Source organism: Notolepis coatsorum (assembly GCF_963971535.1).
Source record: "Notolepis coatsorum genome assembly, chromosome: 17".
Lineage (NCBI taxonomy): Eukaryota > Metazoa > Chordata > Actinopteri > Aulopiformes > Paralepididae > Notolepis > Notolepis coatsorum.
In genome coordinates, this window is record NC_140181.1 from 19,908,925 (window position 1) to 19,935,806 (window position 26,882).

The 26,882-nt window shown below is 42.2% G+C and overlaps 2 protein-coding genes across 2 annotated transcripts; one reads left to right on the forward strand and one right to left on the reverse strand.

Annotated features, from left to right (window-relative positions):
* Positions 1-3,325: 3,325 nt before the first annotated feature.
* LOC311244355 (uncharacterized protein) lies at positions 3,326-8,173 on the forward strand. The gene is made up of 6 exons (XM_084333821.1): positions 3,326-3,526; positions 4,812-4,866; positions 6,170-6,229; positions 6,615-6,683; positions 7,138-7,185; positions 7,287-8,173. Exons 2-6 carry the CDS (start codon positions 4,839-4,841, stop codon positions 7,454-7,456), a joined length of 375 nt encoding a protein of 124 aa, XP_084189947.1. The 5' UTR covers positions 3,326-3,526; positions 4,812-4,838; the 3' UTR covers positions 7,457-8,173.
* A 2,225-nt stretch (positions 8,174-10,398) lies between these two features.
* dazap2 (DAZ associated protein 2) lies at positions 10,399-25,707 on the reverse strand. The gene is made up of 4 exons (XM_084333207.1): positions 25,569-25,707; positions 23,595-23,713; positions 14,412-14,654; positions 10,399-11,647 (listed from the first exon to the last, which is right to left on the reverse strand). The coding sequence occupies exons 1-4, from the start codon at positions 25,579-25,581 to the stop codon at positions 11,519-11,521; spliced, it is 504 nt and encodes a 167-aa protein (XP_084189333.1). The 5' UTR covers positions 25,582-25,707; the 3' UTR covers positions 10,399-11,518.
* Positions 25,708-26,882: the final 1,175 nt, after the last annotated feature.

Here is a 26,882-nt window from a genome sequence, read left to right on the forward strand (position 1 = left end):
ACTCACAGAAGGCCTGAATAGGCGCTTGGTGAGGAGGAGCCCTGACCACCCCCCCTGAAAACAGATCCATCACATGGACCTGAACAGCACACGGAAGTCCTACCAACAGAGACGCGCACGGTGACGTACTCTATGGCGGGGGAATTCCTGCGGTGCACACGCCCAATATACCAGGCCGTGGGACCAGGAACTCCCTCCCCCCCCCCCCCCCCCCCCCCCCCCCGTAACGTGCCGAACCGCCACGTGACGGGAACCTTGAAGGACAGGGGGTGTACCCCTGACCGACAGAACAATGGGGAGAGGAAAGGTTACCAGTTCACCCCTTTACGACCCCACACCCATGATACGATGTAACGACAAAAAGAGAATATGACACAGTCATAGTCAGCTCTATGAAGCGTTTCACAGCTCCACACAGCGCATGAGCTAACCTGCTATCTGATTTTTACTAAGGAAAAACACAGAATAGAGAGGGCTCTAAGAACCCCGGTCCAACATACACATGTGCTTCTGTGGCCAGTACAACCCAGTTGTAGGTCACATGACACACACAACCCATCATCACCTACAAAAAATGGCAAAAACACTCAACAGAGGAACGCCGTTTTTTTTCACAATGAGAGAATACATCATTCTTGATTAGTATCGACCACAGGCCTTGCTAAGCACACATGACAGCAACCAAACCAATTTCCCTTTAGGAAATAAGTTTCTCCAGCAGATTTAGCACAACCTCAGCAATCAAGCTAAGAGTTACATCGTATCCCTACCACACAAAAGACACAATTAATGCACAACATGTCTGATAGGAGGATGAAAAAGTCCCCAGGGAACCGGGGGGGAAACACAATCCTCCTATTTTACCCTCAATACGGCCAGTTAAAACAGGAAAACCTGTTAATGTGTGAACACACTGTTCATTGTCATTACAGTCTGAGAAAGAACATTCTTTTACTCACTTGTCACCAAGCATAGCTTCATAGGTTAGTTACCTTAGTTGTGAGTACACGGCCGTGTTTCTCACACAACAACCAGATCATTACATCCCGTTTGCACGGAGAAGCTAACTGCCAGTGACAAAAACAGCTCACACATAACCCGCAACGTATCCTAAATGCATTGTAGCAACACACGTTTTGGGAAAAACACCGTTATTCACAATACATTTAGCAAAGTAAAACCAGAAGACGTGTTATGAGGTCTGGTCAACCCCGTTCCTACCCGGAACGCAGATCAGCGAAGTGCAGTCACAGACACCGTAGGAAACACAGCCGCTCCTGTGTTGTCCGAACTGGGCAGCGTCACCGCCCCAACCCGCACTACAGTCCCCTGTTGATGCAACCTTGCCGTCCTGGCTCAGGGCAGGGTCGACGAAAACATCCCCTGTCAAGGATGACGTCGTGGTCAAGAGTGTAAAACATGTTAAAATCAAAGCACGTTCAACAGACTAGCATCAAGCTAACGGCCGCTCCAACCGTTCGGGTGCTACTGCTTCTGCTCGCGAGACGCCGATCTAACGACGCACGCGATCAGAAGCGAGCTCACGGCGGCGCGCGAGAAGCTAAGCTACCCCGCGCCAGGCCATGGCCATAGCAGCAAGCTAACGTTACCTAGCGACCACGACATGCTAGCCCCGCAGCTAACAGCTGACTGGCTAATAGTAGGCCCTAAGCAGGCCATGCAGCGATCCAGCAGGCTAACGCAGCAGTTAACAGCTGACTGGCTAACCGTAAGCTATGAACATGTAAACAATGACATAACACTCACCCAGACAGGCCGCCGTTCTGAACCTCTCCTCACTTTTTAAGAGAAAAGAGAAAACAAGATGTCAACACCGCTTCACAACGGTGACTTTACCACATCCGACGGAATCAGCACAGTACCAACTGGCCTGTGTAGCTGACTTTGAACATGAATCTGCCGCTATCGCACATTACATGCACATATCCCCTCGTGAAGGAATACTCTCATTTGGATATGAAAGATGGGGCCTTAACACGGTGACAGAGAGAATCCACTCGTCCAGAACACACAGGGATCACCAGTGTCAATGGTCGCGGCCCACTAGTTAAAACTATAATGGTCTTCAGACCAAGGCCTTCTGTCGCCTAGGTGGCTGAACAAAGGACCCTAGCCTGGGGCCGGTTTCCATAAACTTTGTCAAGTAGCCCCCATAGCACTAACAGACAAGTGGAGCCCGCCAGCAAACACTACTCACCCAACCTGGAACGCACCGCTTCTCACAACAGCGGCATGTCCGACAGTTCAGCTGTGGCCTGACAGGTTTCACCCCAACAAACACAGCAAGGAAACTGCAGTTGAGAAGCATGCAGCGGCGTGCTCCCAATACGAAAACCGGTGGAGGGTTTTTAGAATGATCATCATCTTCCAGACACTCCAGTACGAAGACAATATCGCCGTATTTTCTCGAAAATAGTGAGAGAGAAAATAAAGATATGATGTCAACGTATCCTTGTTTCCCAAAGCTGCTCCTAAACCTTTCTTCCATCATGGTGTCAAGTGTGGGGATCTACCGAGGCACTTCTTCCTTGTGGTGAAAGCGAGAAGGAGGAGAGTGGGTGGCCCCACCCCTGCTTATATGGGTAAGCTGATAGGGGTGTGGTCAGACGAATATTGGGATTAAAGGTACATTGTGGTCTTTATTCAGTGCGCGTGCACGTATGCGAGATAGTGCAGAGAGCGATGCCGAGCGAGAGCGATACGATACAGAACCCTAGATATATTTTCTTTATTTCAAGAAAGCTTGCCAAGACAGATTTTCTTACTGCTCTGGTCTCTTAGCACATAATTTGCTTAAAACTGTGGAGTTCTTTCTCCTGATAGTATAAAATTAGAAGAGGATACCAGAACACGTATTTTTCTAGATCAGTAATGGCTGTCAGAATTTAGAGCTATTATTTTAACACGTAGACCACTTACAGCCACTTACAGCCATAATGTCATAATTTGTCAAGTAATTTGTCAACTATTATATGCTTATTGTTTATGTGTCTTGTAAGCCCATATGGGCTGGGCACACACATACACCTGTATGTAAGACACGAAAATAAAAAACATCACATCAAATCAAATCAATACAGACAGCACCTTTAAATTCGATTAACATGTGGCCCAATCAATAAATTGTGTCACTTGTGTGCTATTATTCTGTGGGTGGTTTGGTGTGTGTGGTGGTCTGAGGGGGGAAGGTCATGAGCCTAAAGTTCACCAGGTCAGGGGGGGGGGGGTTGAAGTTTTGCCGGGGGGGGGACTGGGAGGGGCGGAAACAGGAAAGAGAGTGGGTCTAGTTGAGTGAACGTGCAGCGGGACGGACAGCAGCATCTCCTCCTCTCTTCATCCGCCTCGGGACTCGTCGGGAGGGACACACAGCCGGGTGGTTTCATCAAAACTTGTAGTCGGTTACCGAGTTCTCCACGTCTCTGCCGCTTCGAACGTAGAATCCTAAACTGCGTGTCTTCTAGTGTAGCAGCCATTTGTGTAACAAAACAAGTTTAACAACACACAGGTAAGGCCCCCGCACACACAACACAACAGCTGTGATGAACAATGTCCGACACACAACACCAAGTTGAGTGTTGGTTGACGGCGCAGCAGTAGCCGAGCTTTCTTTAATAATACCGCAACTTAACTCGAAAAGTTAATAACATTACACGTTAACTTTGTAGGTGTTTTTTGTTCTGGTTTGTTTTTGGTTCACAACGGGCTTTTAATTAATAATAATAGTCCTACTAGTCTAGTAACGAGGAAGTGGAAAGTGCTCATGTGGCTTCGGTCACCGTGCAGTGTGGCCAGTTCATTATATATCACTGTATATTAACCCTATGTGTATTGTCGCAGTGAAAGGGTTAACCGTTTTTGTTAGTGCGGCAGTGAAAGGGTTAACCCTCGGTGTCTTGTCGCCGTAAAAGGGTTAACCGTTTTTGGTAAGTGCGGCAGTGAAAGGGTTAATGATCAGCGACCTGAGACAAAGGAATATAATATCAGCTGTTCCCAAGTGAACTTCAGTGTGTGAGTGTGACACGGAATGATGACACTTTATTAACAACACTTTATTATGGTATTTATTTATTAACATGATTAGAAGAATGTGTGACTGTGTTGATACTAGCCTACACGTGGAGGTACACCACCCTAGGCTCTGTTACCCATACTGTACGACTCTGAACTCTACTCCCTACCAACTGCTTTCACTGTCAGTGGTGAATAATATACAGCATAGTTACACTTATACATTTATATAACTTCCTTTTCAGTCACTGTGTAACATCAGATATTGTTAAATGATGGTGTGTATATAAATTATATTGTGTGAAATGATGACTGAATAAACTACTAACTTCATATATACCTGCATATAACCCCTCATATACTTGCTTGTACACCTGCACATAACCCTTAGCTCTGTATGATATCATGTACTATAAATGTGCTGTATATACCATATATATATATACTTATCCTCTGTCTGTACTTACCTGCACATAGTCCTTTACTATATCTATTATCTATACATATCCTACTCTTACTACTAGTTACACTGCTGGCCAGTAGTAGTCATACTGTATCTATTTATATAATACAACTCTGTATATAAATCTGATTTAATTAGCACTACTCGGTAGTACTAATTTGTATATTTTGTACCCAGTTTAATCACCTGTATATTGCTGTTGCACTTTACTGCTACATTTGCACTCTGGTTTGATGCCTAACTTCTTTTTGTTGTACTGTACTTGTGCTGTATGATGACAATACATTTTGAATCTAACCTAATCTAATCTTATTCTCAGTTTGTGAATCAACTGACCTCATTCATCATGAACTCCACCAGTACATATATGAATGGTGAGTAAAGATTCATTGCATTGGGTATAATAAATGTTTCAGAGTGAAATGGGTAATTCTGAGACCAAATAAAGGTCAGGGGAATTTATGTTAAAATAATAAATAGGCTGTAGCCTGGCTATATCTGGCCCATATGGAAGTGTCCCACAGAGGCTGTTATTGATTTGTACCAATCCCAGTAGAGTGCCACCTTCCCTTTTTGAGCCAGCTTTGGTAGACAAAGAAAAATAAACAGTAAACACGCTACCAATGTGTTGCACCCGTTTTAATGTTATTATTACTCATTCTCGAGGGGATTGAGGGGTTTTGCTCAAAGACTAAACCACTTTGGTGTAAAGTTGATTAGCCAAGACTGCATTGTACTCTTTGAGTAGAACAGCTGCGAGGCACTATGCGGCCCTGCCCTCTCCCAGACGGGCTGCAGTTGGCGTTTGTATGATTGAAGAGACATTGCATCATAGGGTTGGGTTCTGTTCGCTGGTTCCGTGTTGGGAATATAAATATCTCGATTCTTAACCCGGAGCTCCAAATCTGAAGCAATCCTCTTACCTTCTCTCAACCTCAGGCCCCCCTTTAAATATTACGTTGCTAGTCGTTTTGTACTTATCAACATTGCTGAAAGAATATTTGGTCACTTCACTGAGTGCAATAAAAGCCATATACAATCTTTACCTAGGAAATGTGAAAATATTTGATAAGGGATTTTAAAGGATTTGTATTCGATAATAAGATTTGATTAAAAAAAAAAAAAAAAAGGTGTTTTCAAACCCCAACCCGGTGTATGTGGATTCGGACATCACGTTTAATATTGCGTTTCTGTCTAGTTTCAGTTCCAGCTCTTGATAATCAGACGAGTGTGTCGTAACAATACTTAGTATTCTCCCCTTGGAGAGAACACGGCGACATCATGATGGTGCAATTGCAATGACAGGTTCCTACTCGTTGATTATTCTGATAGAAGCCGCTTGACATTTTATATGAGGCACATTGAACCCGAGAACTATTAACCACTAAAACCTGCACAGTCTACATTGTATGACGTATATCATGCCAGTTAGGGTAGTTTGTGTGTACTGCACCTTGTGTATACTGTTTACTTTTACTCGTAGCATATATTCAGATTCAAATTTTGCTTATATTTATTGTAACGTATAATATAAACAATTTATTGTATGTCTTTCTACTATTACCCTGCCCATACCTGTACCTCCCCTCCTCCATGCTGCGTGCTATGACACCCGAATTTCCTCAAGGGGATCAATAAAGGAATATCTTAACTTTTTATAACTGGTGTATTTTTCAGTTTCAGAAATGGCGCCTTCAACATCACTTGCCACACATGCAGCAACCACTGTGCCTGAGGGTAATTTATATTCCAGTTCCTATACTATTCATTACCCCGCTGAACAGTTCTCTCTGAAGCCAAGTTGATACCAGCAGACTAATCTGATAATACATACTGTATTATACTATACGCTAAGTTTACCATTTGTGGTCAAAATTAATAAGTCCACTGCTCATGGCAAGACTTGCCCCCACTGTACATTTATCGAGAGATTAACGTTTTGATCACCTAAGGAGCTTCATCTGTCCATATGAGGATCCTTAGGTGATTGTTTATTGACGGATCAAGGTTTCATACAGTGGGAGCAAGTCTTGCAGTGTGCGGACTCTATTAATGTTGATGCTGATCCTCTGTTTACCATTTTTGCCTGGTTATTAATGTGCTTAACTGGTATATTTTTCAGCATCAACAAGGGGCTTAACTTCGCTCCTCACCACTCTCACCAGACATGCAGAGACTACTGTGGTTGAAGGTAACTGTTATATCTATCTAAACGGTTGCCTCTAAATCAAAAGGCTTGTAAATAAAGTACATAGTGTATGTTATGTTATAGCCATAAGTAATATATTTACGTATTGTATCGAAAATGTAACATGTGCATGTATTACAAATAAGTACATATATTACACATTCAAAAAAGTAAAACTTTGTTTTCAGAAAACATTTAAGTTCCCCTGCTGGGGAGCGAACCCTAACCTTAACCCCAACTTTACCTCTTAACCAGAACCACTAACCTTAACTCTTAATCATAGTTGGATACTGGTGAGAGCACTTGCTCACAACTGCAATGATCCTTGGTTAGACTCCTGGTTGCGGCGTTAGTTTTAGACTTTTGCCGATACAATACTTAAACCACATTACGGGTGAAACCCGTCTGTCTCGTCTGTCCATACCCTGTTTAAAAGCAGTCTGCTTGCTCTTTCCAGTGGTAACAACGGCAGTCCCCATGCATTCAGACTCCACTATTATCGCAGGTAACTTTTATTACCGGTAATCTCTTTTCTCCATACCCCCCCCCCCCCCGTTTCCACAAACGGTGTTTTTTTAAAAAGGGTTTGCCTCTTTATCTCTCCAGTGGTTATCATCCTCGTCCTGCTGACAGTAGCCGGCCTGGGCTTCCTCCTCTACCGGTATCTCTGCCACAACAAGGGCGACTACAGGACGACAGGGGAGCCGGCCCCAGGCGAGGACCCTGACAACCACAGCGCCCAGGCTGCCACCGAGAAGAAGGAGTACTTCATATGAACTCCATGGGAGGGTTTGAAAAAGGGAGGAGTTTTTTTTTATTTTTTTAACGGCGTGGAGATGTCTCCGCCAGACCGAGTTTGAGGTTGTGTCTTTTTGAGGAAAACCCGTTGTGTTCTTTTGGGTGTTAAGGACTTTTATTTTTTGGCGTTGTTTGCCATAAAAGTTGTTGGGTCACATGCGCTTTGCCATGGATGAGATCATTAATGAAGGAAGAGATGGATCGACTTGCTACAGAACGGGTCTGTGCAGATTTACAGAACTAGGCAGGAAGCAGACGGCGGGGATGTTTTTACAGTATAGGATCAATGCCTGCTCATTGTCGATCAGGAAGTGTGATTACCTCGCCTCTGCTCCCGCGTTCATCAGCCACCTTTTTACTTTTGTCTATACTGTGTCTGACAGGCTGTTTCATTTTAGGTTCAGCTGTCATTTATTACTTTTCTATTTTCCAAAACAAACTTGTACAAGATATGCTCTGGTGCTTACGGGGACTATTATTTGTCTACTGAAAAGTTTTGAAATTGAAGTTTTACTATACAAGCCTTTTTATAAGCTCGTTTGAAACTGTTATTGATTTATACATTTCCTTTGACTATGGGGCAGCTGAATGTTGTATTTGCCCATGTCCCTTTTTGTCTTGATCTTTTGCCCTACATTGTTACTCACGTCCATAAGATGGTTATGTAAGGCAATAAAAGGGGCAGCTGAATGTTGTATTTGCCCATGTCCCTTTTTGTCTTGATCTTTTGCCCTACATTGTTACTCACATCCATAAGATGGTTATGTAAGGCAATACAATTCTGAAGTGTCATTGGAAACGGTGTCCTGACAATTTTACAACTCTTAAAAAAATGTCACGCCATTTCCACAATGCTTTAACCATTTCAAAAGTATATTTCACGAGCTACTAGTTTCATTGTCTTCAATAACGCTGCCCACAATCCAGCTCATCTTATAACCCACTGGGAAATGGGACACAGATCTTTCAGTTAAAACGTTTGTCCATTTAGGAGTTCATTTACATTTAGCTGACGCTTTTATCCAAAGCGACTTACAAGTTCTGTACGACAAGTCATCAGGAAGGGCACAACTATCAGCTGGGTAACTATGTTCATCAAAGTGTTGAGTTCACACCCATGACAACCGAGAGTTGTTTCTCCCACAGAAGTGATTTAAAATCAAAATATGAACAAGAAGCATTTCAAATTTCCAAAATAGCCTTTATTCTAAATTTTCATTTTAAATTTTAAGTTTAGTATAAAAAAGTTAAGTGCACCTAAGTTCTTCTCCAAAGAATTCTATCTTTGTCATGTCTCGGCAAACTGTAGTGTCACTCATCTCCTTTAGTAACCTTAAAAGATAGAATGTGTACCAAAGACCCATCAAATCACTTCAGTACATGTTTCCATATTACAAAATATTTTAAAGAGAATCCCTGAACTATAAATGTCCATAATCCTTCCAACAAAGACTTCCGTTCCGCGCTCGGCTGCGGTTGGCATGGCATCTACTGGTAAGCCTGCGTTTACATATTGCTGGGACTAAATCCTCTGTTCTGTTGCAGTACCAACACGATCAAGAGCTGGTATAGAAGAGGAAAAAAAAACTTGTTAAAATATCTTTGAATTACAATTCTTGTTGTTTTGAAAGCTGTGCCCCTTCTTTTTTTTTAACCAAGGTTCTGTGGGAACTAATAACATGTGAAACGGTCGTTCAGAAAGTACGAACGACGCGTCAGCCATGTTTGGTATGATAGCTAGTTGCATAGATATATATAAAGATTAGATGTAAAGTTAAAGAGTAGAATTAAAGATTAAATCAATTATTTAGAACTAAATGTATACATTTGTATTCATTATATATATCTATGGCTGGTTGTGTGTTACCCAGAGGAACTTGTTTGTGTACACAAACAAGTTTACAAACAGCCGGTCAAACTGACCCGACAGTGGTTAACGTTGAACTAACGGAACTCTTGTTTACAACGACTGCATTGGTTCTCCCCGCGGACCACAGCTTTTAAAACTTGATTGGCAGGTCGGATACCCAGTGACAACGTTAATCGGAGCACCAAAAAATTTAAAACGGTCTACAAAGATCAGATGATGGTATCCAGACTTGACATATTAAGTGTGAGATATCTTGTTATAAAGTTTGTGAGATACCTTTATTATGTAAAGTTTCTATGGTAAGTTTTATTAGCAGCACAAACAATGTCTGGGAAATCAATTGTGTCGTAGACGAGTGATGTGCCCTTGTAGAAGTTCACAGATGCGTTTTCAGATACTCAAAAAGACTTGTTACTTGACAAAACAGACCAGACATGGAAATCATGTAGTAGAGTTTGAAATCCTAAAATGTATAAGAAATCTCAGCCTTCCAAAGAAATGAATATAGGACTGGGAGGGTAAACAATTACCTTTGCTTAGCAGTGCACTTCAGATAAAAAAAAAAGATAAATGTTATTTGTACATAGCAAAAAGTGCAAAAATGTATGTAGTAGAAGTAGATAATAAAACTACATGAAGTGACAGTTTAACACCACATAAAAGAAAATAAACGGCAGTTATATCAGAATGAAGGTCTAAGTACCAACAACTTCATAACGGCTTAAATCAAAATGTTTGCTTTTAAATTGTGACATTTAAAGTCACAACCAAACATAAGTGCATTAAAGACCCAATCTTTGGTACAACCAGCTCAATGGTTATACTAACGAATGCATTAGCCTAACTAATAATAAAAAGAAATCACTTAAATGTGCAAAAAGAACGCTGAAAAATTTAAACTGTCACCTCAACCATCGTGGAAAATGTTAAAAAACACGTTACCTCAACTCGTGGAAAATGTTAAATAATGCTATAACAAGAGGTGCACTTTAAACCCTTGAACGGATGATACCAAGTTACATGACAAGACACAAAGTAGAAACAGTGAAGTGTAGTTTTTGAAATATTTTTTTATAACAGAACACTAAATTCTGGGTATCCGACTTTGTGGAGAAGAAATATATATAAAGAAAAAAACATAGAAACAAAAAATTGGCTAAAATGTTACACCTACCAACCCTTTCCACCTAAATCACTATTTGGATTTTCATCACATTTCTGTCCTTTTAAGTTTACTGAAGTTCGTTTGCTTTTAATTTAGGGCTATCTGAAGTGCTCTTTGGCACTTGGTTATGTTCAACTACAGTTGCCCAATAAGGTACAGTATACCACCTTGAAGATTGCATGAAAACAGTTCCATTCATATTTGCTCAATTCTACTTAGCTAGTGATTATTCTACTATGTGATGCATTTGTCACGCATTTGGAAACCGTATGACAAATCTGTCACATGCTATTCTGGATACCATGCAAACAAAGCAGATAATGGTCTTAGGCCATTCAAGAATTTCATTTAATTTTTATTCTCGCATATCTGCAATGTCGTTTCTGTAGTCAAAAGAATCCATATATTTACATGAAATTATTACACAGAAACTTATGCAACTACACTAATCGGAACAGTTTCCATTAGGATAAGTAGAAATTGCCCGTTTGTCCTTTTGTATGTTTACCACGACTGCACAACTGTAATCCAATGTAACCTCGAAGCAGCTAAAGTGGTATATAACGTGAATTGGATATTTCACCATTTGAATTACATGTACAAGAACATCTTAATGCAAACTTTGACCAGATATACAGTATATCCGAACCTGTAAGAGGTGAAATCTGGAATGACTCAAGACAGCAGGACAAAAGCTAGGCTAAAATTAACGATCGTGGAATGAGTTACGTAGCTAAGAATATATATTGTTTTTTTGTAGTTTTTTCTTTTCTTTTTTTTGTCCTTTCCAGGCAGTGGTATCCCTCAGCTGTAATATGGTGTGTCTAGATCAGGAGTGGAGTACTGTACCTTTTACAAGGGCTCTAAGTATTACATTCCGTTAGGTGATATAAGTATTGTGGCGTGGCCAAGCAGCCTGGACAGGGAGGCAGATGGAACAAGGGGGAGGAGGGGGGGGGGGCAGGGGTTTGGGCTTGTAGGAGGTGTTGAGGAGGAGGCTTGGTGTTACCAGATGGTGTAACCTCCGTTGGAGCCGCCCAAGAAGAAGTTGTTTTTGCGCTGCGTCATGACCACGTTGGCACCCTGCATGGCGGCCAGCTGAGCTGCGTTGGGGGGGTGTCCGGGTGGTGGGGGCTGGAATATTATCAAAACGGGGGAAAAAGACAAATATACTTAAACACTCTGAGGAAGTGTGCACATTTGGAAGAAAATTGCAAGGAGGGACATATTTTTGTTCCCCCCAAAAACATATGAATGACGTGAATAAATAAAATGTACGATCTCTAGGGCATCCTATTCATGGCAGGAAATTACCCTTTTCTTTTTTAATTCCTAAATTCACTGGTCACTTTGACTATTTAAAAACTGTTACTACACGTCACTGTCGACATCAGCCACATAAGTTTACATGAACCTAGAAACATTTCCCCCCAAATTGCTTTATTCATGAGATATGGCGTTTGTTTAAGTTTTGTCCATATTCAATAAATGTTACAGAACATGTGTGTTAACGTTAGCTAAAACTCATTATAAAACGGGTAGCTAAAATCAAGCAATATGATTGGTTCATAGCCATGGCATAATGAGCGTATATCCAGAGCTATGATTCCAATTCCTTTTCACAAATCAGTATCAGTATCACTCCACGTCTGAGGAAAGAAACATTAACCTGACGTGTGCAGATCGGGGATCCCTCGCGTCACGGCACACACATACGCTCATATGGACTCAAAATCTGAATCAGACAGATAAAGCAATGGTTTTATCCAGATTATTTGATTGCCCTTCCACTAAATGTATTAATCTAGCTAGTAACTGTGGAGACTGATACATTACAGATAAAAGTAATATAGCAGGACGATTGGTTACGATAGTTAACCTCACGCTGAACAGGGATTCCCAGTTCGACCTTGGTAAATATGAGAAAAAGAACGCCAGCTAGTTGTTACTAGTGTGTATATTGCATAGCAACCACCTTGCCGTGCAGGCAGCCAGGAGGGCCCATTTTATTTTGAACATTATTATTGACATCTCGGGTGGGCGGAACCAAATAATAAGGAGGTCAACGATTGGCTGAAAGTTACGCCTCAGAGGTGTGTGAATTTGTGAAAAGGAAATTGGACTTGCGTGCTGCCAGAAAGAGTATATTTTTGGATACATGTTTGGAAAAATATAGCCAAATCACACGTTGCCTGGTTCAAGGCTGTTAACCACAAATACAAAAAAAGAGAGCAAATACAAGCTTCCCAGTTTGCTCTGACCCCGTCCAGAATTCATAAGTAAAGGTTGATTTGCGCAAATCAATGCGCAAATTTTAATGGTTTGTATTAAGAGTAATTAAGGATGCACTGATATGAACATTGCTGCATCATTGTCAAGTAGCATTACCTAAACAAACTGTAGCCAAAAGAAAAAAAACACGAGAAATAATCATCCGTTTTTCCTCATCGGACATAAAATAAATTAAAATCACTATCACCAGCTGATATATCTGCCCGGTTTTGCTCATTGGACTAATACTGATATATGAAAAAAATATATATTTTTTTTATCCACTTTTTCTCCCATTTTCTATATTTTCTCCCATCCCAATTTCGTATCATCCAATTCAACCCTCCCCTGTCACGAACGCTGTTTCTTGCCTCCCACAAGCCGGCTGCAATGTGGACTAAGTCATACATAGCACAAGTCCCCTCCGGTACTTGAGGTAACAGCAGTCGCATCTTTTCACCTGCGCAGCTCGATCTCTCAGTGGCGAGGAGTAACGCGCGGGAGGCTCACGCTGCCCCCGACACTTCCTGATTCTACTGCGCAGGCGCACCAACCGACCTGTAGGAGTCGCTGTCCACAACGCCCGATCCCCACCCATCAGTTTCCCACCCCCTAATACGGCCAATGTGTATTAGTACGGACGACCAGCTAAACTGAAAGCAAATGTGGAGCGCTGGGCTCGAACAGGCAAGCCCAGCGTCTCCAGATTTCGTGGCGAGCGCCTTGCCCACTACGCCACGTAGCCGCCATGAAAAAAATATCTATCATCGGCCGATACCAATATATGGTGCATCCCTAATGGTCTTTCACCCATTTTCAACACCAGTGGAGGAGGCTGAGATCTGCTAAGACACTAAATGAAAGACAGGGACCGTCTCTGCTAATGGAGAGAAGTCAAAATTAATAATAATAATAATTGATTATATTTATATAGCGCTTTTCTAGACAGTCAAAGCGCTCCCCACAATGTAGGGTGGAAATTGCCTCCTTCACCACCACTGGTAGCACCCAACCTTGGGCTACAGGCTCAATGGCTGCCATACACTGGCACCAGGCACACATCACACTACACAATGGCTGAAGGGCTCAGGAGACATGGATTGATAGTCAATTAAGGGGAAGGGATGATTAGGTGGCCTTGATGTCAGAGACCTGATTGGGAATTTGGCGAGGAACGTCAGGGAACCCCCTACTCTTTGCGATAGGCGTCCTGGGTTCTTTAACGGCATAGTTACTGACAAGTCCAGAGGACAGAGTGCCCCCTGCTGGACAACACCACCACTTTCCGACAACGGCCTTGACCGGGGCTCGAACCGGTGATCTTCCGATCATTTGTTCGAATCCTATTTGTAAATGGTAACTGGTAAATGGTACAATTTGTTCCTCACATTCCACCCATTCACACACCGACGGCGGAGGCGACCACGCAAGGTGCCAACCTGCTCATCGGGAGCAATTAGGGGGTTAAGTGTCTTGCTCAACGACACTTCGACGCGCTGCCCGGGGAGGAGGAGCGGCGGCAATCGAACCCGGGGGAAACCTCCGGATTACCAGACGGCCACGGCGCTCTGCCTCCCGGGCCGCTGCCGTCGCCCCCTTTATTTCACCACCTCGCGCCGATACTCACTGGGATGGAGACGCCGCTGCTCTGCCCGAAGCGTGCGCCGGCATCGAAGCCGCCGTCCACCATCACCGTGGAGCCAGGGGGGTACATGGCACTCATGGGGTAGTAGGCCATGGGGACGTTCTGGCCCACGTGGCCCACCGGCAGGTGCTGCTGCATGGGCATGAACATCTGAGCGCCGGGGTAGTGGGAGGACATCTGGGGCACCTGGCCCTGGGGTGGAAGCACATATCTGGGCTGGTAGATCTGCAGAGAGAGAGAGAGAGAGAGAGACATGAACATCTGAGCGCTGGGGTAGTGAGAGGACATCTGAGAGGCACCTGCCCCTGGGGTGGAAGCACATATCTGCGCTGATAGATCTGGTAGAGAGAAAGAGACGTTTCCATTGAGTAATTTTTAATAATCAACTTTATTTGTATAGCACCTTTCATACAGAAAATTGCAGCTCAAAGTGCATCACAACAGAAAAAAGACAGGAACAAAATGAGCACATAAAGTGCAGAGATATAAAATCACAGTTTTTCACATCCCAATAGGCTGGTTTATTTAGTCATTTAGCTGACGCTTTTAGCCAGGTTCTGTATGACAAATCAGCAGGAAGGGTACAACTCTTTCAGCTGAGTAACAATGTTCATCAAAGTGTTGAAACTTGAGTGCTGCAGTGTTGAGTGCAGAGTAGTAGAGACATGTTAGTATATTAGGAAGAGAGCATGATAGTAGGACAGTAAGAAGGTTGGTGTTAAATTTTATTTTTATTTTTTTATCCTGGTGAGAGGACAAGAGGACCTGGTGAGAGGACAAGAGGACCTGGGGAGAGGACAAGAGGACCTGGTGAGAGGACAAGAGGACCTGGTGAGAGGACAAGAGGACCTGGTGAGAGGACAAGAGGACCTGGTGAGAGGACAAGAGGACCTGGTGAGAGGACAAGAGGACCTGGTGAGAGGACAAGAGGTCCTGGCGAGAGGACAAAAGGGCCTGGTGAGAGGACAAAAGGACCTGGTGAGAGGACAAGAGGGCCTGGTGAGAGGACAAAAGGGCCTGGTGCGAGGACAAGAGGACCTGGTGAGAGGACAAGAGGACCTGGTGAGAGGACAAAAGGGCCTGGTGAGAGGACAAGAGGACCTGGTGAGAGGACAAGAGGACCTGGTGAGAGGACAAGAGGACCTGGTGAGAGGACAAGAGGACCTGGTGAGAGGACAAAAGGGCCTGGTGAGAGGACAAGAGGACCTGGCGAGAGGACAAGAGGACCTGGTGAGAGGACAAGAGGACCTGGTGAGAGGACAAGAGGACCTGGTGAGAGTAGTAGAGACATGTTAGTATATTAGGAAGAGAGCATGATAGTAGGACAGTAAGAAGGTTGGTGTTAAATTTTATTTTTATATCCTGGTGAGAGGACAAGAGGACCTGGCGAGAGGACAAAAGGGCCTGGCAAGAGGACAAGAGGACCTGGTGAGAGGACAAGAGGACCTGGGGAGAGGACAAGAGGACCTGGTGAGAGGACAAGAGGACCTGGTGAGAGGACAAGAGGGCCTGGTGAGAGGACAAGAGGGCCTGGTGAGAGGACAAAAGGGCCTGGTGAGAGGACAAGAGGGCCTGGCGAGAGGACAAGAGGGCCTGGCGGGAGGACAAGAGGACCTGGTGAGAGGACAAGAGGACCTGGTGAGAGGACAAAAGGGCCTGGCGGGAGGACAAGAGGGCCTGGCGAGAGGACAAAAGGGCCTGGTGAGAGGACAAGAGGGCCTGGCGAGAGGACAAGAGGACCTGGTGAGAGGACAAAAGGGCCTGGTGAGAGGACAAGAGGGCCTGGTGAGAGGACAAGAGGACCTGGTGAGAGGACAAGAGGGCCTCTCGAAGGGTAACGTGGAAGAGGGACAGACGATACATACATGACAGAGGTAAAGGAAATAATTAAAACAGATCAAACAAACAAATAAAATGACAAGGTAAGCAGAACAGTCAAATTACAGTTAAAAGGCTGGGTGACAGTTGCAGGTGTGTGTAAACAATTCCAATACGATAAGAGTCCTTAAAAGTAGTGAGGGCAGGGTTAGAAATTAACATTATTTTTCCATGGCTTTTTTTGCCCCCCTTAATTGATTTTCGGGGGCTTTTTTTGTATTTCGGGGGCACAGAATTTTTATGATGAAAATTAACATAAAGATTATAAAACATTGTCGACACTTTTTTTTACAGTCTTCGTCCCTATGTTTGATAACGTAATGTTAATGTCTCCATATATAGGGCTCTACGCTAACCTTTTTCCCAAGGAGCACATGTGCTCCTAAATAAAATTTTAATAAATAAAATAAACATTTAGGAGCACACAAAGAATTTAGGAGCACAGTGAAAATGGTTCAAGTAACAGAGTTTATTAACACACTATTTATTACATGCATATTATACTGTGCGTGTGCATACTAAGGGCTATACATATGTGCAAATAGGAAATAGCACATACCACCAAAATCACAAATTGTGGGACTTGTAGTTTCTGAACTATTAACAGCGGAGCGTTTGTAATCTTCACTCGCACACTGCGAGTAAATGATTTTTCCGGTTCGCACACACATATTATTAGGGGCAAAAACGAGTGAAATGCTCGCACTGTAGAGCATATATATAATTATATATATAATTAGTAAACTGTCTGGGGCTTTTTTTGCCACCCTTAACTGATTTTCGAGGACATTTGGTAAATTTTCTAGGGCATTTTGCCCCAAGCCCCCGTTAATTTCGAACCCTGAGTGAGGGCGATCAATTTGTCCATTTTCAAAATCTTTTTTGTATTTCATTCCAACTGCTGGGAGCAGCACATTGGAAGGAAGTGTTAACGAGATATGGTGAGCAGCTCTGGTGTTTGACGTCAACTTAAATTAATATAATTTAATACAAAGAAATTGCTGGGATGAAAGTAAAATTCATCAACTGTTGTTTGGCACCTCAAAGGGGTTATTATTATTAAATTATATTAGACTATATTATATTAGACTAGATATTATTATATTAGACTATTATATTAGACTAGATTATATTATATTCGATTAGACTACATTATATTATATTAGAGTGATATTATATTCGATTAGACTAGATTCTATTATATTCGATTAGACTAGATTCTATTCTATTAAAATGTATTGTCATCATACAGCAGAAGTACAGTACAACAAAAATAGGTTTGGCATCCAACCAGACTGCAAATGCAAGTAAAGTAAAGTGCAATAGTAATATACAATGTACAGGTGATTAAACTGGATATAAAATATATAAATTAGTACTACTACTGAGTAATAGTGCTAATCAGATGTATGTACAGCGTTGTAGTATTAACACATTGAGTGCCAACAACGAGAAATCTCGTTGTTGGCCGCCATGCGTTCAGTGCCAATGACGAGAAATCTTGTTATTTAATCGTTATTTCTTTTATTAGCGATATCCATTCATTTTTCATCAATCCAGCCTCACGTTATCATTGGGACTGTCTATGAGCTTGAAAAGGGCAAATACCACCCCCTATCGTCTCCCGGATGGTATTGCACCCATTGGAATGGACTCAATGAAAATGCATGTGAAAAGAAAACTCCGGATTCCACATTTTACTTCTCAGGCATGTAACCGGAGACTATTGCATTCATTGGGGCAACCGAAAGCAGTGTGGATTATCTGTTTCGAGGTCTAATGTTGGATCAATAAACGCGATCGATATTTGGAATGGCGATCAGGAATTGGAATAATCTTTTTGCAGAACATCTGATCTGAGGTAAGGAATCTATTTTACCAGTTTTGGGGTAATCAGATTTTTTTTCACATATTTCACAACGTGTCTGTGTGTGTGCGTGTATGACGTTAGCGCTGACCAGGTCATAGATAATAGATTTTTCAGCCCGCTTCTCTAGCGTACACATATACTATCGATAATCTAGCGTTTATTTGAAAACGATTCATAAATCAGCCGGAAAATGACAACGTGTTGTGTTGTGTGTATTCCACTAAAGGGCGATTCCTGCGGAATCTTTTTTTTCTTCTAGAAATTTCCAAAACTATACTATTCAAAACGGTATAAAACGGAAATGTACCAATGAAAAAATAATCCGTTTCATACATGTTGACTGCAAGCAAGTCATTGATAAGCGATGGGCGTATTAGACACATAGCCATAATTTAAGATATAGTTTATGCGTTCACAAATGTGCTCGCCCTCTCATTGACTTAAGCGCTGGCACTCAAGCGATAAATCGCCCACCCCATGCTGGCAATCAAAGTGTTAATATGTACAGTGGTACAGGTATAAAAACACTACATATAGATAATATAGTATCTACAGATATGTAAAAAGGATTATACAACGGCATGCAAATTTCTCGATTCTGATTGGCCATTCACACGTCTTTATTGGTAACAATCCACGGTCCTGGGCTCAGGACCCGCCCACAACCAAATCACATAACCCTCCCCGGCTCACTCCGGGAGAAAACAGGATCGCGGACGACAAATGGTTATGTTGAAAGCACCATAACGACTAAATATGAAGCGATTCTGTCAAGGGGAATGTGTTAGTATTTTAAACAATGTTGGATGATGTAATTGATGGGTCTTGACTCAATCTAGAACAAAAGAAAAATCGCGGATTGATTGATAGATTAATTGATTGATTTAAATTTCTTCCTTCCTACTTTCCGACTGCAGCGTTCTCTCTCACACTGTCCGACGCTGGCGTACCCACAAACACACACATACACACACACACACACACACACACACACACACACACACACACATACACACACACACGCACACACACTGTGACACACACACACACACACACACACACGCACACACACACACACACACTCCTGTCTGCAACAGCGGGGGAGTCAGACTGAGAGAGAAGCAGCGCTGTTTTAAGTGAGCATGGTCTATTGAATTGATTGATTGGTTGATTGCTAATTTTATTACTGTACCCCTGGTTTCCAACTGGTTAAGTTTAGGCTAAAAGAAATAAATAAAAAAATAGGGCGAAGAAAACGTTTTTTTCCTATAGGGCAAAGAAAACGTTTTAATAAATTTTCAATCAATCATTCCAATAATACACAGTTGGATGTGTTAGTTGGTTGGATGCACTTCAAGCTGCTTCCACATGAGGCAACTTCTCTCAATCATTCCAATAATACACAGTTGGATGTGTTAGTTTGGTTGGATGCACTTCAAGCTGCTTCCACATGGAGTTGTGGGAACTACTTTTTCTGGCGGATGGTTTTTTCAATAAATCTTCGATTAATGTGTGTTTATTGTATAGAAATAAGGTTGGATGAATCTGGCAGTTGTATAAAAGCTTTACACCACGTGCAGTCGTGATTTGTGACCAATAAACCATGCCTAGGGGGGTCTAACGACCCTCGGCTGCGCCTCGGGCCTAACAACCACCCCTAGGCATGGTTTATTGGTCACAAACCACTCCTGCGTGTGATGTAATGCTTAATTATATGCATGTATGTACAGACAGATATGGATATATAAATATATATATATGCAGTAAATATAAATGGATATATACAGCACTATTGTACATGCTATCATACAGAGTTATATGGGTAGACTATAGTATGAGGTAGGTCGTTATGATTATTATTAGTGTAGAACAGTTGTAGACAGTGAAAGCAGTAGGTATACGTATCGTTACAGTAGGTAACGACATGTTAGAAAAAAAACCTGCACTGTACTCACGCCTGCACATTCATCTAGAACACGTCTCTAAACCTTTTGGTGAGAAGCGTCGTCAAAGTAATCTCACCGGACAGCTCAACGAGGGATTTAATGGAGCGCGAAATTACAGTGAAATTTAAACTTAAAAAATACATATTCAATAATAGGCAGAGCACCATTTCCTGGAAGATGAAGGGCTTCTAACCTAGGGCAGGTATATCATATATTTCTGAGTTTGTTCATTTTCCAGTGTCATTGATTTTGTGAGCTTTTGCGAGGGCTGGTTTTACTGTGCACAGTCACGGCTTCATACATTGTGTTCCAGACTCAAAATTACTCAATATTGCCACTAATATCACCATTGCTACTCTCACTCAACCCTACACATTGGTAAGCATGATTTCTGAATCTGACTTATAAACAAAAAGCGAATCAACGAAATTGGTGACCACCGCTTTTTTTGGCAATCGAAGCTTCAGAGCCGAGCTTCGATTTTAATACGAAGCTTCAAATAAAAGAATAAACATTTTTTAATACATTTTGTTTTTCATCTTATGTTGTGGGACTTGTACAGCACTTTGGTAAACTTTGTTGTTTTTAAATGTGCTCTATAAATAAAGTGGATTGGATTAATTAATTAAGTAGCCTCTTTCGTGACTGTGACGCAGCCAACAAGGTTTCACTCGGCTGCCCTGCCTGGGTGCAGTGGGGCTGCTCTCACAGCCAACGACATGACATTACATAATTATGTTGCAACCTTCGTCTATCAAGCAAACAATTATATAAATATTTATATGTAGTTGATAGAGACAAAGGCAGAATTCGACTTAATTAAGCATGTTTTATTAGGGGAACTATCTTATAAATGGCCTTTTTCAGTGTTTAGCATTGTTTCCTAGCTATATGGACTTATATTAATATGATCTATGTCTCTAATTCTCATATTGGCGCATTCTTCCAATTCTCCTCTCACAATATTCACCCTCACTGAACTGAGTCATCTGAAAATGTGCTGATCTGTGATGTCAGAGAGACTCAGCTGCATGTTGAGACTCACACACTCAGCACAGTTACCATTGTGGTTGGAGCCCAGGCTCAAAACGGCTTAAGATCTTGAGGTAGAAAAATGCTGTTTTTGAGGACTTCATTAGAAATACAAAACAATGAATAAAATAAGAAATTACAGAGGTGTTCCATAGACTCACAGGGATTGTGTAAAAGTGCCCAAATAGTGAAAGAAATAGTAAAATAGTTCCCCTTTAAGACATATTTTTATATGGGTCGGGACACTTTAAAAAAGCAGCACAATGAACACATCTGTCCGACATAGTCTTAAATAACAAACGGCATTGCTTCGCTTCTTCGTCAACATGTCTGCTGCACATGTCCTTGTTGTTTTCAACACAGATAATCTCCACGTGCTTGTTGTAGAGGTGGAGTCGAGGCGCCGCTTACTTTCGTTTCATTGGAATGGAGGCAGGAAGGCGTCGCTTACTTTCGTTTCATTGGAATGGAGGCGCACGATTTGAGGCAAAAAAAATCGTATTTTTTTTTTAAACTTCGATTTTCTTTTTTTATGTTCGAAGCTTGTGCCATCGAACGAAGCTTTGAAGTATTTAAGACAGCCCTAACCGCTTGTCTGATGTAGCCTGTGTACAACCACACAGCCCTATGCCTGCACCGTTCATCTGATGTAGCCTGTGTACTACAATCAAACAGCCCTCTGCCTGCACCGTTCATCTGATGTAGCCTGTGTACTACAATCAACCAGCCCTCTGCCTGCACCGTTCATCTGATGTAGCCTGTGTACTACAATCAAACAGCCCTATGCCTGCACTGTTCATCTGATCTAGCCTGTGTACTACAATCAAACAGCCCTATGCCTGCACTGTTCATCTGATGTAGCCTGTGTACTACAACCAGCCCTCTGCCTGCACCGTTCATCTGATGTAGCCTGTGTACTACAATCAAACAGCCCTCTGCCTGCACCGTTCATCAGATGAACGGTGCAAGTAGTAATGATATTAGTGATAACAGTAGTGAACAGTAGTGAGTGGAAGGATTCAATCAGACAGTAGTGATAGGGATGATGATGGTCCAAACCGTAGTAACAGACTGCACCAGAGTCCATGCAGTGTTTATTATTAAGCGTCAGACAGTCCTAACAGTGTTTATTATTAACACATTCCCTGCCACGCAATTTGAGCATCTTATACCACTCTCTGCCACCACTCTAAGTCTATGGAGATGTTCACCTTCTTTGCAGGGTTATAACTTTTTAAATTGTATTGCTAAATTGACATTACTATGGCCCATTCAACATCGATTATCTATCGCTCAGGATGTGGGAACGTTATACTTTTTCATTCATACATTCATACGAAAATACCGTCTAGAATATAAATATGTTTTTATCGTTTTCTGCAGTAATTCATAGAACGCTAGTTATAGGCCTAAACGCATAATATAGATTATCGATTGCAGTTTATTCGTGATACACGCTATATTAAAAATCCAACTGAATACGATCCTAAACGTTATGACTCATCATGCGCGGATGAACGGGGGGGGGGGGGGGTCGTTTATAAGTCTGTGATCGTCAGTAAATGCTTTATGTAGTATGGGTTGATTTATTGATCAGTTGGTTTGTAAACAAAGAAATGTACAATCGCCTTGAAAATGACGTCAGCGTCCTCTTACCGTTGGCAGATGAGACTGGAGCAAAAAGATCCCACTTATTTGACGGCGATCGAGTCGATCCATTTCTGGTTTGTATAATAATAATAACAGCCCAAATCATGTTGATTATCGAGTTATGGCAGCGATCCATATACACGTGTGTGTCTTGAGTCCCGCGACACTATGTGAGTGCCGGACGCATTTCCCAGACGCACCGAGATCGACTCGTCCATTTCCGGTTTGGTAACTCGCCGATCATCCACCAGGCGGCAATATAGAAGCGTTGCAGAGTTGTGCAAGCTCCCACTGCATCAGACCAGACTCCGTGAGGGAATTATGAATAACATGGCGAAAAAATTAAATATGATCTCAATAACGTCGTACATCGTGGAATGGCAGAATTAGCATGAACTTGAAACACGTCATAAGCCATTTCCGGCGCTGGATGTGTTAAGAGTCAGATAGTCCTAACAGTGTTTATTATTAAGAGTCAGATAGTCCTAACAGTGTTTATTATTAAGAGTCAGACAGTCCTAACAGTTTATTATTAAGAGTCAGATAGTCCTAACAGTGTTTATTAGTAAGAGTCAGATAGTTCTAACAGTGTTTATTATTAAGAGTCAGACAGTCCTAACAGTGTTTATTATTAAGAGTCAGATAGTCCTAACAGTGTTTATTATTAAGAGTCAGATAGTCCTAACAGTGGCACGAAGGACTGGCCGAGGCGGTTTGTGGTGTGTCATGGGGGGAATCATATATTGATGATGTCAAATCAGTACACAGGTTTAAGTCCATTATAGTTACCTCAGAATATGCAGGTGGTGCGTCTGTGTAGGGTGGAGCCTGTGGAGACACTTGCATAGCAGGCGGATAGATGTTCCCAGCGCTCTGTTGAGGATACACCGCTTGCTGGGGGTATGAACCTGCACAAAACAAATGCACCTTTAACCCTTTCACTGCCACACGACAGCCGGTTAACCCTTTTCACTGTGACAATACAGAAGGTTAGCCCTTTACTATCACACAACCGACGACAATGCTCCATCATTAGCATCATTAGCTCCGCGGATGCGGAGCTAATGATGGAGCATCGGCGTCGGTTGTGTGATAGTAAAGGGTTAACTTTCTGTCGTGTGGCAGTGAAAGGGTTAAAGTCAAATCCAGTCATAAGATTTCTCATTTCAAAATAGCCCTCGAGGTAAAAAAAAAAAACATCTCCCATTGCAGGGTCTCTGCTCTGGTTAGTACCAAAATCCCAGGTTGAGTGAGTGAGCGAGCGAGCGATGTTGAAATTCAACAATAGGGCGGAAATATTATGTAAATTATTACACTGGTCACACTTTTTTCTTCTTTGAGGTCTGGGGGTTATTCCATTGCAATGTTGAGCCATGTAATTGTTATATTAGCTATACAAATAAACTTGAGTTGACCTCTCAGGCCGGGACAAGGGGTTGAATGGATTTTGACAATAGCCAAATTCAAGTGCCATTATTAAGGAAATTACTGATTACATAGCTGGAGTCAGAGGAGAAGACCTTTTCAATTGTCTGTTAATCTTGTCACAGAAGTGTGTGCTCACTGCTCACCTTTCATATTTTTGCTTGCTCGGCACAAGTAGTGTCACTATTCACAATCATTAGACTATGAACTGTGTTGACTGGGTTATTCGTGTTAACACACAAAATCACTATCATCACTGCGCTATCCGTCGACAAGACATGAGTTTTAGCACTGGTTCTAAACCAGGCAGGAATCGTTTAATTTCACAATTTTAGTCATTAGAAGTTAGCCCAACGAGGAGTGACTAGCCTACTCCAAGCATAGGTTTCACTGTGATTGATTGAAAATTGTATTAACAGATTGCAGCATGGGTACAATACAGTACGGCTCAATACACACAATTGTTAAGGGGATGCAGACCAGAGAAAGACTTTCGTCTTGTTTACATCAGGGTCCCCCATTTTCAAGTCATCATAACATACATGACATACTACATGACATACAGGTAGACAGTACTGTTGCATCTAGACATTTATGACATACCAGATCTACAATACAAATATACAGTACTGTTTGATACAAAATAGTCTAAAAAGAGAGTATATACATTTGAGGGGGAAGAAACTGTACATTGAAGGAGGTTGGGTAGGTGGGGGGTAACTGTACAACTGTGAGCATTGTCATCCCCCCCAGTCCCGACTCCCCACACAGTATAGGCACTAATGGCATTCTCGACTAAATCATATATAACACAAAAATATATATTCTTAGATGGAGGGTCCCCGTGAAATAAATCTAATCCGATGGGGGGGTCTGCAACCTAATAATGTGTATCATCAATGTAGGGATCCTTTAACGTGGAAAAGATTGCGAACCACTGAGTATATAGCAGCCACTAGCATATCACATACCGTAATGGACATAGTAGCAAAATGGGGAGAGGAGGAGGAATGCAACTGTCAATGCAAGGTGTCAGTTTTGTTATTGAGGTCAACGGGAGTCCGAGCCGTTTTTACATTAGATTATATACGGTGACTCGTTTTAGACATCAATTGTTATTACAACACCCGCTAGGCTAGTAGCTAGCTATCCCGTCTATAGCTTAGCGTGCCCGTTACACAAGCTAACGTGTAGCGGCTAACGGTTACCGCTGTGTCTGTGTCTGTTTGCTGCTGGCCGCTAGCGACACTAACGAAAGACCTTGCTGTCCGTTAGCTCGGATCGTTGGTTAGATAACTAACTTAGCCGACCCGAACCGGGACCGTATAGACGACGTACCTTTGTTGTTCATTGTTCTGAATTGATCCGCGGATGTGTGAATAGGAGAGAAAGAAAACCCGAGGTTTTACGTTGTGTTATTATCACGGCCTGGTGACAGGTTACAGTTCACTTCCTTGTTGTTCAGCTTGTTGTGGTGGAAGTGGTTACGTCACGGTGTTCGCAAGGCACTCCCGTTCGAAGTGCGCGCGCACCCCCTTTCTTTGTCTAGTCTCTCTACCTTAGTTTTTTCCTGTAAACACGCAAACACACTGAAATACACTGTGTTCGCTGTTGTTGTTTTACACCGCGAATATAATATTATATATGAATATATATATATTATACCACAGCCTCGCGCTATATTTTCAAATAGGTTATACTGAAATTATACATTTTCTATATAACCACCTCCAATGTACAGTTACCCTATATATACCCTATATATTTAGCCTATGAATGAATGAATGAAAACTTTATTTAACAGATTGCAGAATGGGTACAGTACAGTACAGCTCAATACACAATTGTTAAGAGGATGCAGACCTGAGAAAGACTTTCGTCTTGTTTCCATCAGGGTTCCCCATTTTCAATTCATCATATGACACACACGACATACAGATAGACAGTAGCCTACTGCTACATCTATACATTTATGACATACCAGATTTTCAAATACAGTACTGTTTGTGATACTAAAAAAAATCCAGAAAAAGAGTGTATATACATTTGACATAGAAACTGTGCATTGTAGGAGGTTGGGTAGGTGGGGTGGGGCTGTACATTGGAGGTGGGGGGGACACTGTACATTGGAATACTGACATACATTTGACATAGAAACTGTACATTGGAGGAGGTTGGGTAGGTGGGGTTGGGTGGGGCTGTACATTGGAGGTGGGGGGGGGGGGTACATCAGGTTTACATCAGGGTCCCCCATTTTCAATTCATATTGACATTATGTTGTTTAAATTAAATGTGTGTTTATGACATACTCAACATACATGACATTTATGGCATAGGGACATATAGGTATTTAGTACTGATACATTTGTGACATATACAGTATTCAAATATACAGTCAGTACTGTTACCCATAGATCCTGACAGAGTATATACATATGATGGGGAGGGGGTGGGTGGGTGGGTGGGAGAGAAATATACATCCGGTGGTGAGGAGACTGTACATTAGGAGGGGGTGGGTGGGTGGGAGAAAACAATACATAATATACGGTGGGGAGAGAATATATACATGCGGTGGGGAGGAGACTGTCTATTAGGAGGGGGTGGGGGTGGGGGGTTTGGACATTTATGGTGGCCAGTTTCGAATTGCAGCCT

What these genes read in the sequence shown, in the direction of transcription:
- LOC311244355 (XM_084333821.1), top strand. Translation starts at nt 4,839, where the DNA reads ATGAACTCCACCAGTACATATATGAATG. An exon ending in CACCAGTACATATATGAATG is followed by an intron (nt 4,867 to 6,169) that starts GTGAGTAAAGAT and finishes TGTATTTTTCAG; the next exon opens with TTTCAGAAATGGCGCCTTCA. An exon ending in AGACTCCACTATTATCGCAG is followed by an intron (nt 7,186 to 7,286) that starts GTAACTTTTATT and finishes TTATCTCTCCAG; the next exon opens with TGGTTATCATCCTCGTCCTG.
- dazap2 (XM_084333207.1), bottom strand. An exon ending in CACCACCTGCATATTCTGAG is followed by an intron (nt 14,655 to 23,594) that starts GTAACTATAATG and finishes CTCTCTCTGCAG; the next exon opens with ATCTACCAGCCCAGATATGT. An exon ending in GCAGCGGCGTCTCCATCCCA is followed by an intron (nt 11,648 to 14,411) that starts GTGAGTATCGGC and finishes ATAATATTCCAG; the next exon opens with CCCCCACCACCCGGACACCC.